This window comes from Notamacropus eugenii, chromosome 1 (genome assembly GCF_028372415.1).
Source record: "Notamacropus eugenii isolate mMacEug1 chromosome 1, mMacEug1.pri_v2, whole genome shotgun sequence".
In the NCBI taxonomy this organism is placed as follows: domain Eukaryota; kingdom Metazoa; phylum Chordata; class Mammalia; order Diprotodontia; family Macropodidae; genus Notamacropus; species Notamacropus eugenii.
Window position 1 is genome coordinate 525,757,990 of NC_092872.1, and position 13,139 is coordinate 525,771,128.

A 13,139-nucleotide genomic window follows, 5' to 3' on the forward strand; every position below is an offset into this window, starting at 1 on the left:
GAGGGTGCCTCTGTATGGGATGGGGTGAGAGAAGCTAGCTCCTGGCCTGGCCCCTAGGACCACAAGCCACTTCCCGCAGGAGAACCAGGGAACGTGAGCTCCTTGGACAGCTCCCAGGATCATAGCCTGCTTCAGTTGTCCATTTAGCGATTGGCTCCCTGGATGACCTTGGTCCTAACCTTCATTGCTCCTTTATTGGACACATTATACCTCGATTTCTGTATTTGTAAGAGAAGGATCATAATAGTCTTGAACCCTCTGGAGGCCAGTGGTTGGTATGGACTTTGAACAGACACAAAGACTCAGAGAGTCTGATTACTTTAGCAGAGCAAACCAGAGACAGTTTTTTGGGGAATTCATTTTTTTTTTTTTTTGGTAAGCTGCCTTTCCCAGGCTGTGGTTGCTGACTAAGGACTCACCTTCCCTGACCTTCCCCTCCTCCCTTCCTGATGCTATTGCAGGTTCCTTTAAAAGGCCGCTCTCTTGATCCACCTAGCAACAGTGGCAGAGGGTTAGAGCTGAGGTTTCAGCTCTGGGTTCTGATCCAGGAGCTGCCACTGCCAAGGGGAATTTTATTAGTGCTGCTTTTTGTTATTTTATGCCAGTCTATCTTACCAACTCATCTTCCAAGAACTCTTCTTTGTCTCAAATAAAAAGTGAAGAAAACCACATTTGGACTAGAGATTTGGGGGAGGAGATATTCTCTGTTCTCTCTATGTGTCAGTGTTCAAAACTATAAAATAAGAAAGCTTTTTTTTTTAATTTACAATTAAGAAAGAGTAAGGTCCCATGTTATTCCTTCCTGATCACCTCTTCTATGTGATTTTATAAGCTCCCTCAACCAGTGCAGATTGCCAACGATTCTGCAAATTGAACTTAGGGAGCTGCCAGGGGACACTGAAAGGTTCAATAATTTGTCGGGATCACACAGACTATATATGTCAGAGCAGGACTTGAACCCAGGACTTCCAGGCTTGAAGCCCAATCTTTGATCTGAGCAGTCTTGCTTCCTTATCTCAGTTATGTTTTATAGGAGAGTGACAATGTGTGGTGGAGGCAGAAGTGCTGTTTGGCCCTTTCTCTGTTAGTACAGAACCCAAACTCTGGAAAGCAATTGGTAAGGAAACCAAATACCAGGAATGTTAAGAGATTTGCCCAAAACACCTAACACAGGTAGTGTCTGAAACAGGATTTGAACCTGGGTCTTTCTGACTTCAAGTTCAGCAAGTAGTCTGTCTACCGGACCATGTCCCCCAGTTTGAGCCGAAACAATTTCCAGGTCTGGCTGTAGGTTCAGACTACAAGACTGGAACAATTGGTCTCCAAGGGTTGGAGGCAATAAGATGCCATCAGGGACTAGGCAGGCTTTGCAATGAGCGCCCTCTAGTGTTCAACTATAGAACAGCAGCACACTAGCATACTGCCCAGAGTCTTCTGCAGGGACAATCCCATGATCTGGAGAGCTGGGTTGGAGAACTAGGGGCAGACAGTTACCTACTGTGATCCGCAGTCTTGTAACTAGAATGGTGGAATTGCATTCAGGTGCACATCCTCCTGTAGTATTTACTAGCTGTGTGATTGTGGGCAGGTCACTTAACCTCTCCAAGATTCAGTTTTTTTTGTCTGTAAAACGGGGATAATAATGGCTTTAATATCTACCTCATAGGACTATTTTGAAATTGAAATGGGATGATACACGAAGTGTATCTTTATATTATAAGCTTTATGTTATATTATGTATTATATTACATATTAAATATAACATTATATTACACTTTATATTATAAGCTTTAAAATATTATTTAAATATCAGTCATTATTATTATTGTCCAGGGATAAGAAAGAATTATAACAACAGTAATATCAATGGACATTTATATAGCTCTTTCAAGTTGACAAAATGCTTTACCCAAATCGACCCTTGGGCAAGTCAGATTCCTTGGGGCTCAGCTCCCTCATCCATAAAATGAGAGGTCCCTTTACCTCTAGGTCTATGATCCTATGATCCTATGAGGGAGGACAGGCAGATTTTAGTATTTCCACTTCACAGATGTGGAAACTGAGACTCTGAAAGTGTAAGACAATTGTCCATGGTTTACATAGCTAATAAGTATTGGAGCCAGGGTTCAAACCTAGGTTTCCTGCCACCAAGTCCAGCCTTCTTTCCTTTATATCAGGCTATTTGGGACTCTGGTACTACTATGGAGTAACACCTGATGGTGATTCCATCTCTTTTCTCTCTCCTGTAATGGAAGGAGCACTGAACTTGAAGCCACAGGACCTAAGTTACAATCCTGTCTCTACTAATTATTTCCTTGGACAAGTCACAAGGCCCCCAGATAGGCCTTTTCATCTGTAAAATAAGGAGTTTGGGCTAGGTGACATCTGGGGTCTCTTCTAGTTCTAAACTGATCAGCTTATGATCCATTTTGTCAGTCTTCTTCTCTTTTTTTTCCTATTCTTTCCCTCCCTTTTTCTCTCTCTTTTTCTCTTTTCTTCCCTTCTCTCTCTTCCTCTTGCTTTCTCTCTTTTTCTCTTTCCCTCCCTTTTCCTCCCTTTTCTCTCTTTCTCTTACTCTCCTTCCCTCCTCCTCTTTCTCCTTCTCTCTCTTTCTCTCTCCTTTTCTCTATTTCCATTCTCTCTCTTTTTCTTTCTCTCCCTTCTCTTTCTTCTTCTCTCCCTCTTTCTCTCTTCCCTACCCTTTTCTCTCTTTCTCTTCCTCTCTCTCCCTCTCCTTAAAACCCCTTCTTCTTTTTTCCTTGCCTATGTCTTAACACCACCTAAGGGCACTTATGGACTTGGCTCAGCCCCACTTTTGGCCCTCGAGGCTAAGGAAATTGCCTACCCTGACAAAAGTCTGCCTCAGTTCAAGGACTCTATTCTCACAGATCTCCAGGAAGGAGACTTTCTTGGCTTCCCTTAGTTACCTGTTCTTGTGCTAATAACTTTCATTTCTCAAGTCTCACCACTTGTGTCAAATGCTCATTTCTTTTTATGTGCTCAGTTGAATGAGAAAAACCTTGCAGCTGAGGGTAGTGAAGTTATCACAGGCTATGTAACCATAGGATCTTAGAGATGTCAAGTCCAGTTTCCTCATTTTCCTGTTGAGAAAATTAAAATTGAATAGGAATGAATGCAAAGTCTTGTAGTCTATTTCCAAAGATTGACTTTATAAATACAAGATGAGGAGGCTGTGGTTAGATAAGAGTTTGAGAAAGATCTGGGGGTGTTAATGGACTTCAGCCTAACATGAATCAACAGCATGATACCTGCAAGTAAACATAAAGAAATATAACTTCCAAAAACAAGAAGGCAATAGTCTTTGTGTATACTTTCTTGATTAGATCACCTATGTGATAAGTTTAGTTTTGAAAAGTCATATTTCCTTTTAATTTAATGTTTTATTTTTCCCCCACAAAAACCAATTTTAACATTCTTTTTTTCAATTTTGAGTTCCAGATTCTCTTACTCTTTCCCCTCTCCTCACCTCATTGAGAAGGCAAACAATTTGATATCAATTATACATGTGTAGTCATGCATAATATTTCCATGTAAGTCATGCTGTAAAAGAAAACACAGACAAAAAAAGACAACCAGAAAAATAAAGAAAGTAAAGAAAAAGCGTGCTTCGATTTGTAGTCAGATTCTATCAGTTCTTTCTCTGGAGATGCATAGCAATTTTTCATCATAAGTCCTTCAGGATTATCTTGGATCATTAAGTTATTCACAGCTGATCCTCATACAGGATTGCCATTACTGTCCAATGTTCTCCCGGTTCTGTTCATTTCGCTTTGCATCAGTTCATGAAGTCTTTCCAGGTTTTTCTGAGAACATCCTGCTCATCATGTCTCATTACACAGTAGTATGGAAGCCACATTTTAGGAAGACAGTGAGAAGCTAGGGAGCGCCCAGAGCAGGGCAGCCAGGAGGGTGAAGGACCTCAAGTCCGTGCCATATGAGGATTGCCGGGGGGAATTGGAAATATTTAGCCCAGGGAAGAGAAGGCTGGAGGGCGGGGGGCAGGGGGAGGCATTGAAAGGTTGTAATGTAGACAAGGGCTGAAGTAGACTTGTTCTCTTTGGCTCTAGAGGGCAGAACTTGGAAAAGTGTGTGGAAGTTACTGAGAGGAAAATTTATTCTTAATATAAAGACAAATTTCCTGATGGTCAGAACTATCCTAAGGGGATGGGCTCCCTTTCGTTGAATAATCCATTTATTGGGCATGTTGCAAGGAGAATCAATTTTTTTTTGAGGTTTTGGTTGAACCTAAATGACTATAAAGGTCCCTTCTAACTCTGAAATCCTGTGATAATTCCAGCATCTAGCATAGCACCTGGGACTTGGTAGGCCCTTAATGAATACTTGTTGAGGGAATAAATGGATGAAAGGAAGGATGGATGGAAGGATGAATGAATGAGTAAATAAATGAATTCTGTGAGGCCCAGAGATGTGCAGTGACTTTTGAAGGTTACCTAACTTGTTATTGGCAGAGTTAGGGCTTCCATGTACAGGAGAAAGAAGTGAGAGAGGCATCTTTGCATTACCACCTGCTTCATCTCCTTACTACCTACCTCTTTTCTCATGGTTTTCAGTTACATCCTGACACCTACTTTGTCTGTGTTTCCACAGCAGGTCTCCCTCACCCTTACAGGCCACGGAGAAAGAAAAGGAGAGCCCAGCAGAGCTGGCTGAGAGATGCCTCCGAGAACTGCTGGGCAGGGCCGCCTATGGCAACATTAAAAATGCCATCAAGCCTGTGCTCATGTGAGTTTCTTCCTGAATTCCACAACTGTGGGGAAAATTGAGATGCTTTGATGTTAAAACATTTAACCTTTTCAGATGCTTGGGGCCCCTCAAACTCCCCCTTATTCCCTCTTTCCTGTGTGAAAGAAAGGGGAATTGCAGCTCTACCCTCTGTGATCAAAAGAGCCCGGGGGTAATCTAAGCCACCCAGAGGCTACTGGCAGGATAGACTTATGAGCATTCTTTCTAACTCTGTCCTCTTGGTACACGTTCCCCTACCCTGTCCCATTTAACTCCCTACTCCACCAAGGGAGGGAGAAAGCATGCCTGGTTGGAGGAGCCAGTATCTTGGCAGGCATCCGATTTGGAAGAGTGACTCCTAAGGTCTGTACAGGGCAGGAATGGGGACAGAAAGCCAGCTCCTTTATTTGAATGCACAGCTGTTTGCCCCTGTGGCCCCAATTCATGACCTCCCTGTAGGTTTTGGACTGGTCCTATGTCGCCCTTGCTCTTCTTTTACTTCTACCCGTAAGCCCTTGCTTGTGTATCTACAGAGTTGTATATTGGGTTGGGAATCAGGGCCACTGTATTCTGCTAGGCCTCTTGGGTTAGGGGTAGGGTATTTCTCTACCCCAAGCTAAGCTGATACCACATAGTACATCACACCCTTGTTTTTTCCATGTTTTCTCCCTCCACAGTCACCTAGATAACCATTCTCTCTGGGAACCTAAGGTGTTTGCCATTCGTTGCTTTAAAATCATCATGTATTCAGTTCAGGTATGGTGGCTCCCTTGGCCTAGAGTAATGCTGCATGTAGCTAGCATGAAGTAAGACTAAGTTGGGGTGGTGGGTATTATGTTACAGCTCTGGTCCTTGGCCTAGTTTTCTAAGCCAAGCTATCTTCCTCAGCAACATGACTTTGGGCTAGGTACTTTAAGATGTGCAAAAATCATGATGAGATATGACATGAAGCTGAGGTGTCCAGAAAGAAATAGGGTGGCCACAATAACTTGACTTTGTCCCCATCTTGTTGCACTAACTGGGATAAAGGAGAGGCTGGATTTCAGAATGTCTGGGGTCTCTGACGTTGACTTGCCTTGGGAGCCTGTGGTCCCCCACTTTCTCAGTTTAGCTTATTCAGAGAAGAGTACTTACCTCAGCAGCAGGGTTCTTAAAGCCCTCTTTAGGGGACCTCTGGGTAGATTTCAGGGGATCTGTGAACTTGAATGGAAAAAAATTACATCTTTATTTAAACTAGCTCCTCACTTAAATTGATCCTTTTCTTCAGTTATTTAAAAAATTGTTCTGAGAAGCTGTCCATGGGCATTAACAAGGCTGCCAAAAGGGTTAAGGACATAAGAAAAGATAAGAGCCCTTGGGTTAGAGGATGAGGACCCTGGGACTTACAGGAGTAGCCTACCCTGGTAAAGGGTCATGGTCAATGCCATCCCTCTGATCTCCCTCCCAGCCCCAGCACTCCCACCTCGTGATCCAGCAACTCCTGAGTCACCTGGATGCCAACAGCCGCAGTGCAGCCACCGTCCGCGCAGGCATTGTGGAGGTCCTGTCTGAGGCAGCTGTCATTGCTGCTACTGGCTCTGTGGGTAAGGAGAATGCCAAGGGAAAGAGGACAGCTGGTGCTTAGTGCTCCTTTTGAAGAGGCAGAGAACTTCCTTTGGCCAGAATCTTTCTTCCAATTCCTGTTGTTAAAAAAGACAGTTGAAAAGGTCTCTAAGCCTGACCTCTCACTCTCACTCAGCCCCACATTGCCACATCTTGTCATTTCTATCTCCTCATCTCTTATATCCATCACCTTCTCTCCACTCACATGACCAACAACAGGCCTTGGTCGCTTCTCACCTGAATTGCTTCAGTAGCCTTTTAATTCATCTCCTTTTAAGTCTTTCCCCACTCTGATCTATCCTGCACACATCCATCGAAGTGAGTATCCTAAAACGTAGATCTGACTGTGCCACTCCCCTACTAAATAAACCCCAATGGTTCTCTGTTACCCCTAAGATCAGATATAAGCCCCTATGTTGGGCATTTAAAGTTCTTCACTCCTGGCCCCATCCTACCTTCCTAGTCTTAGTGCATACCACTACCCTCCATGTATCTAACAGGCCAGTCAAATTGCCCTCCTTGCTCTTCCTCACACTATACTCTATCTTCCTCTGTGCCTCAGTTTCCTAATTTGTAAAATGAGAAGATTAAATGGTCTTTAAGTTTCCTTCTAGCTCTTAAGTCTGTGACTCTCTGCTTCTGAAGATGCTTGGAAGAATATTCATTTACTAGTGGCCCATAGCTAGACTGCATTATGTGTAGTGGATAGAGTGTTGGCTCTGGAATCAGGAAGACCTGAGTTCAAATCTGGCCTCCGACAGTAGTTGTGGGCAAGTCTGACCCTTCACTGGGCAAGCCACTTACCTCCAGTTGCCTCAGTTTCTTCATCTGTAAAATGAGCTGGAGAAGAAAATGGCAAACCACTCCAGTGTTCCTGCCAAGAAAACCACAAATTGGGTCATGAAGAGTCAGACACAACTGAAAAATGTCTGTACAAGAAATGGCTGGGTTGCATTATGGGCAGGGGAAAGTAGAGGGGAATGCCAGGCCTTACTTTCTCCTTTCTTCTCACTACCTTCTTCAGGTCCCACAGTGCTAGAAATGTTCAATACCTTGCTGAGGCAGCTACGGCTCAGCATTGACTATGCCCTGACCGGCAGCTATGATGGAGCCATCACCGTTGGCACCAAGATTATCAAGGAGCATGAAGAGAGAATGTTTCAGGAGGCTGTTATCAAGACCACTGGTGTGGGACTGATGGCTGGCTCATGGGGATGGGGAGGGAGCCCCTGGGGCAGGGATCAGTGTCTTTCCAGAGAATGAGACTTCCAAGAGTGATTCTTCATCTCCTCCCTAATTCTTCCTAAACTTTGTATTGGGGGAGAAGGGGGAGATCCTTAACTTCTACAACTTATTTAATGAATCTAGCTTTCTTTTTTTTGTTCTGGAGTAATGTTGATAAAAACCTGGAAAGTTTTCTATAGGGAGAGAGAGAGAGAGAGAGAGAGATAGAGACATATACACACATACACACACACACACACGAGACACACACAGAGAGAGACACACACACAGAAAGAGAGAGTATACATCTTAAACAGGGCTTGAGGTAAGAAAACAAAATGAAAAGTCACCTGATTTTAATACAGCAAGAAATCATTAAATAACTACCATATGCTAGGCACTGGAGGATGCATAGACCAAACTGAAACAGTCTCTGCCCTCAAGTAGCTTATGATCTGTTTGGAAACAAGAAAACCCCCTCTCTGCGCCTTAGTACCTGTATGTCCTTGAATAATCAACAATCAATTACTTAGTGCCTGCCAGGTTCTAAGCAAAATGAAACAATCCCTGCTTACCAGGGAAGATAACTTGCATATATAAGTATATGCAGTATAAATGCAAATGAATGTGAGGTAGTTTAAGGAAGTCATACCTCTCTGGACCTCAGTTTCCTCATCTTTAAAATAAGGGGAGTTGGATTCAGTGATCTCTGAGATCCTTGAGTCTTTGATCCTATGAACAAGTAAACAGATATGCGAAGTTATGCAAATTAATTTCAAGGGAGAGGGAGAGAGAGCACCGCTAGTCACGTCTTGTTTTAATAGGAGGGAAAAAGAAGGGGGAGAGAGAGAAAGAGAATGGAAGAAAAGAGAGGGTGATATTTGTGATTGAACACTGAGTTTCCAGCCATTCCAGTTATGTGGGAGGAGAATTAAAGCAGAACATTGCTCCCCAGACCTTTAGCCTTGGTATTAAACATAATTACAATGGTTATAACTTGAGAATCCCAAGACAGAAAAAAAAACTTCAGAGTCATCTAGTACATTCCTTCCTCCCTCAAGGCAGTAAGGTTTCTAACTCCTTCCAAAGAATTGTTTTTCTTGCTCATTCTTCAGTTTCAAACATTGCTAAACAATATTCTGTGTTGAAGAGTCTCACCATGTGAGGCCTTCACCATCTTTACAGCCCAGCTAGAGTTCACCCTCTCTGCCCTTCATCCCCATCTAGGATCATTTGCCAGCACACTGCCCACCTATCAACGCTCTGAAGTAATGCTTTTCATCATGAGCAAGGTCCCATTGCCCTCTCTCCATCACCCTGTGGAGAGTGGAAAGACTGGGTGAGTTCATCAAAACCTCTCTTTTCTTCCCTTCATCCCTCAGGTCTATACCCCTCCTCAGTTTCTAACTTTCTGGTTTAATTTGACTAGATTTGCCTCTCCTCCTGACCACTGTTCTTCTGATATTTCCTTCTTTAGCTCCTGTTTGATTTCTTTCTCTTTCTCCCTCCCTCCCTTTTTCTCTCCCTTTCTTCCTCCCTCCCTCTCCCTCATTCTTCTTTCTCTTCTTCTTTCTTCCCTTCCTTCCTTCCTTCCTTCATTCCTCCCTGCCTCCCATCCTTCCCCTCTCTCCTTTCTTTCTTTTCCTCTGCTCCTTTCTTCTTGCTTTTAGAATCACTCAGCTTTTTTGGGCCTTTCATTGTTGTCATGGCTTTATTCAACACAGGTGCTATTTTGCTCCCTTCCCCACCATTCTCCTTTCACCTTTTGCTAAGGGGTCTCAGAGGATATTTCTTCAGGTCTGGGAAGACCTACTTCTTAATCTGGGTCTTACTGCCTTAGCTCTGTTAGGTGACTTTTGTTGAGAACTAAACTCTAAAGGTTGGGAGTAGGGTTAGCAGAAGGGATTGCTGCCAAATTCAGTGAGTGCCCCTACATGAATGTTCTGTTGTTTGTGTCTCTGGTCTATAGGGAGAACAGGAACCGACTGACCCAAATCATGCTGCTGAAGTCCCTCCTTCAGGTAAGTCTGTCCTGTCCCCACTAAGGTATCTATCCTAATATAAGAAAGATTTTCCTTCTAAGAGCTCAAAAATAACATTTATCTTTCCATTATCACTTTTGGTTTTCCCAAGAATACCTGCCCTGCCTACCCCTGCTTCCCTCTCCCTATCATATCTGTCTATTTTCTTTGGCCTGTCTCCTACTTGGCTTGCTTTATCTCTCAAATACACCCCTTCCTTTCTGTTGATAAAGCTTTCCCCTAAGCCCAGACCTCAGTCACCTCACAAACGTATTACTGGAATGCTTGCTCTTATTATCTTGACCCATTCCAATTCATTCTACACACAAACCACTATGATAACTTTTTGGTAAACACTGTTTCCATTACCTCGCTGCCCTGCCTTAGAGCCTCCCTATCAAACCTATCATTTCCAAGACAAATTCCTCCTCTGGGCCTCCTTCGAAGGCCTCCACTTACTGATTTCTGATAGAAAGTAAGCTTCTTGAGGACAGGAACTACTGTATTTTTGTGTGTCTACTATCCAGGCACATTGTTATTGTTGATTCATTTCAGTTGTATCCAACTCTTTGTGACCCCATTTAGAGTTTCCTTGGCAAAGATACTGGAGTGCTTTGTCATTTTTTTCTCCAGTTCATTTTACCGATGAGGAAACTGAGGCAAACAGGGTTAAGTGACTTGCTCAGGGTCACACAGCTAGTAAGTGTCTGAGGTCAGATTTACACTCAGGTCCTCCTGACTTCAGCCTTGGTGTTCTATCCATTGTGCCACCCAACTGCAAAAATGTTGAAGACCAATGCTCTGCATGGGAGGAGACACACTGCTGCCCCCATCCTAAGCTCAGGGAATGAGTAGGATGGGGCTTGGAAAAGAGTTTTTAGATTTAACTGCCATTGGTTGTTCCACTCCAGTGGTTAGAGTACTTGGGCTGGAGTCAGGATGACCTCAGTTCAAACCCTCCTCGGATTAGCTGTGGGATGCTGGACAAGTTGGTAAACCTCCATCTGCCTCAGTTTCCTCAACTATAAAATGGGGATAATAATAGCACCTTCTTCCCACACTTTTGTGAGGGTTAAATGAGATATTGGTAAAAAGTTCTTAGCACAGTGCCTGGCACCTAGTGGGTGCTATATAAATTTGTATTCTCTTCTTTTCCATTCCCCTCTTCAAAAAAGAAAGCATCTCTAAGCTTTTCCTTTCTTGGCCACCTGGCAGGTATCCACTGGCTTCCAGTGCAGCAACATGCTGACTGCCCTGCCTAGCTCCTTCCTGGACCGACTTCTCTCTGCTGCTCTCATGGAGGATGCTGAGATCCGCCTCTTTGTCCTGGAAATCCTCATCAGTTTCATTGATCGTCATGGCAACCGCCACAAGTTCTCTACCATCAGGTGAATTGGATGTCCTTTGGGAATGAGGGGTCAAAGGGGCTTTAAGGGTACCTAGCCACCTGATCCTATGGATTTCACACTCTAGTAGAACACAATTATAAAATTTAAAGAGGCTTGCTCCCTGAGGAAGCTTGGACATCCCTCCATAGAGGCTATGGGATGTCATAGAAGAAAGATGGTGCAGTGGATAGAGTGGTGGGCCTGGAGTCAAGAAAACCACCCTCATACATTTATTAGCTGTGTGACCTGGGACAAGTCACTTAGCCTTTGTTTGCCTCAACTTCTTCAACTGTGAAATGGCTATAATAAGGGCACCTACTTCCCAGAGTAGTTGTGAGGATCAGGTGAAATGTTTGTAAAGCACTTGGGGGATGCCTGGCGCATAGTAAGTGCTGGATAAATTCTGCTTATTATCACCGTCATCATCATCATCATCATCATCAGTTTTCATGGGCAGAGGCAAAGGAATAAGAATAGTCAGTGACCCTGGGGTTGGGCCACATGGCTGGGTGGAAAGGGAAAACAAGAGAGATTGCCATGAGTGTGGGGGCTGAGGTGTTGAAAGAAAGGGGTGAAAGCTAAAATATTGGAGACCTGGGAGGAAAGAGCAAAATCAAGGTGGGAGAGCTTCCCTTGCCCAAGTGGGTCAGAAAGATCAAAGAGGAGGTAGTGAGTGTGGAAAAGCATTGGGATGCAATAAGCAAAGAGAATGGAAGAGAAATCTGGGAGAAAAGAAATGGAGAGTGAGGAGTAAAGGGCCAAGGAAAGGAAAGACAACTGGGGTACAGTGGGAAAAGTATTGGATTTGGAGTCGAAGGACCTTGGTTCAAATTCTGGCTTTGCTCCTTGTTGCCAGTGTGACTTTGAACAGGTCGCTGAATTTCCTGGGCCTTGGTTTCCTTGTCTAGACAACAATGGGGATGGACTAGAATCAGGGGTGGGGAACCTGAGACCTTGAGGCCACATATGGCCCTCTAGGTCCTCAGGTGTGGCCCTTTTACTGAGTCCGTGTTTTACAGAATAAATCCTTTTATTAAGGGAATTTGCTCTGTGACTAGATGTCCTCTAAAGTCCCTTTAAATTTCCTGTGAGCCTAAGAACCAGGATCATGATATCGTATCATCATATCGTTGTTCGACCTTCATTCTTGAAGAGAACCCATGGCATTATGAGGGAGATATCTTGACTTGTGTAAATTGAGTATAAGTGAGTCAGAACTGCGCAAAAGTCCTCAGCCTCACTCTCTCCTCCAATCATTGAAGTCTAGGGGCAAGACAAAGGACAAGATGACTGTCAACGACCCCTGGATGCAGTGAATGACCTTGGCCTTTAAATTTAGAGTTGGAAGGAACCTTAGAGGCCATCAAGTCTAACCCTCTCATTTTACATGAAAAGAAAGTGAGGCACAGAGAAATTAAGTGAGTTGCTCAGGGTCATAAAGCAAATAAGTATCTCAGTTAGTTAGGAAATAAGTCTTCCTAGAGGAAGTCAGGTATTCCTGACTCCCAATCCAGTGCCCTATCCATTTTACCCATGTTGACTTCTTCCAGGGACTAAGAATGATTATTTTTTTAAAAATAACCACAGCAAATGGAGATGATATCTGGAGTGACATAGAAATCTCTAGGGCTTTAGAACCCAGAAAATGGAGATGGGAGGACAGTTACTTATGAGTTAGCTAGCATCCAAGTAATACTTTCCCCCTCATTTTCTCTGCTCACAGCACCCTCAGTGACATCTCTGTTCTAAAACTGAAGGTAGACAAATGCTCACGGCAAGACACTGTGTTCATGAAGAAGGTACGTAAGTCAGCTCCCCCCGCCAGGGCTGTTGCACCTCCTCCCCATCCCTGCCTCCTCATTGGCTTCCTAACCTAGGTTAGGTCAGGCAGTATCTATAAATGACCCCTCTCCCTCCCCAACCATCCAGATCCCCAAGTTCACGTATAGACTTTTCTCCTTAATCAAGAATCCTGTCTTCCTCTTTCTTCTTCACCCCTTGTGAATTCTCCTCACTCTTGTGACCTTAGAGGAGTCTAACTCACATGGTCAGCTTTTCCTTCTTTGTGTAATTTTCAAGAAGGACCTAGCAGAAGGTTAGCCTTAGCGCTGAGCTTCAGGCTGAAGTTCACCTGTGGTGG

The 13,139-nt window shown here is 43.8% G+C and overlaps 1 protein-coding gene across 4 annotated transcripts in view; it reads left to right on the forward strand.

Moving 5' to 3' along the window:
- The window catches only part of EFR3B (EFR3 homolog B), a 128,263-nt gene that overhangs the window by 92,326 nt on the left and 22,798 nt on the right, over positions 1–13,139 (forward strand). For all 4 annotated transcript variants that reach the window (XM_072633881.1, XM_072633880.1, XM_072633883.1 and 1 more), the window contains 8 exons: positions 4,630–4,764; positions 5,442–5,520; positions 6,212–6,347; positions 7,391–7,552; positions 8,818–8,929; positions 9,560–9,611; positions 10,827–10,999; positions 12,723–12,798. In XM_072633881.1, the coding sequence (XP_072489982.1) occupies positions 4,630–4,764; positions 5,442–5,520; positions 6,212–6,347; positions 7,391–7,552; positions 8,818–8,929; positions 9,560–9,611; positions 10,827–10,999; positions 12,723–12,798 (925 nt within the window). The remainder of the gene's footprint in view (positions 1–4,629; positions 4,765–5,441; positions 5,521–6,211; positions 6,348–7,390; positions 7,553–8,817; positions 8,930–9,559; positions 9,612–10,826; positions 11,000–12,722; positions 12,799–13,139) is intronic.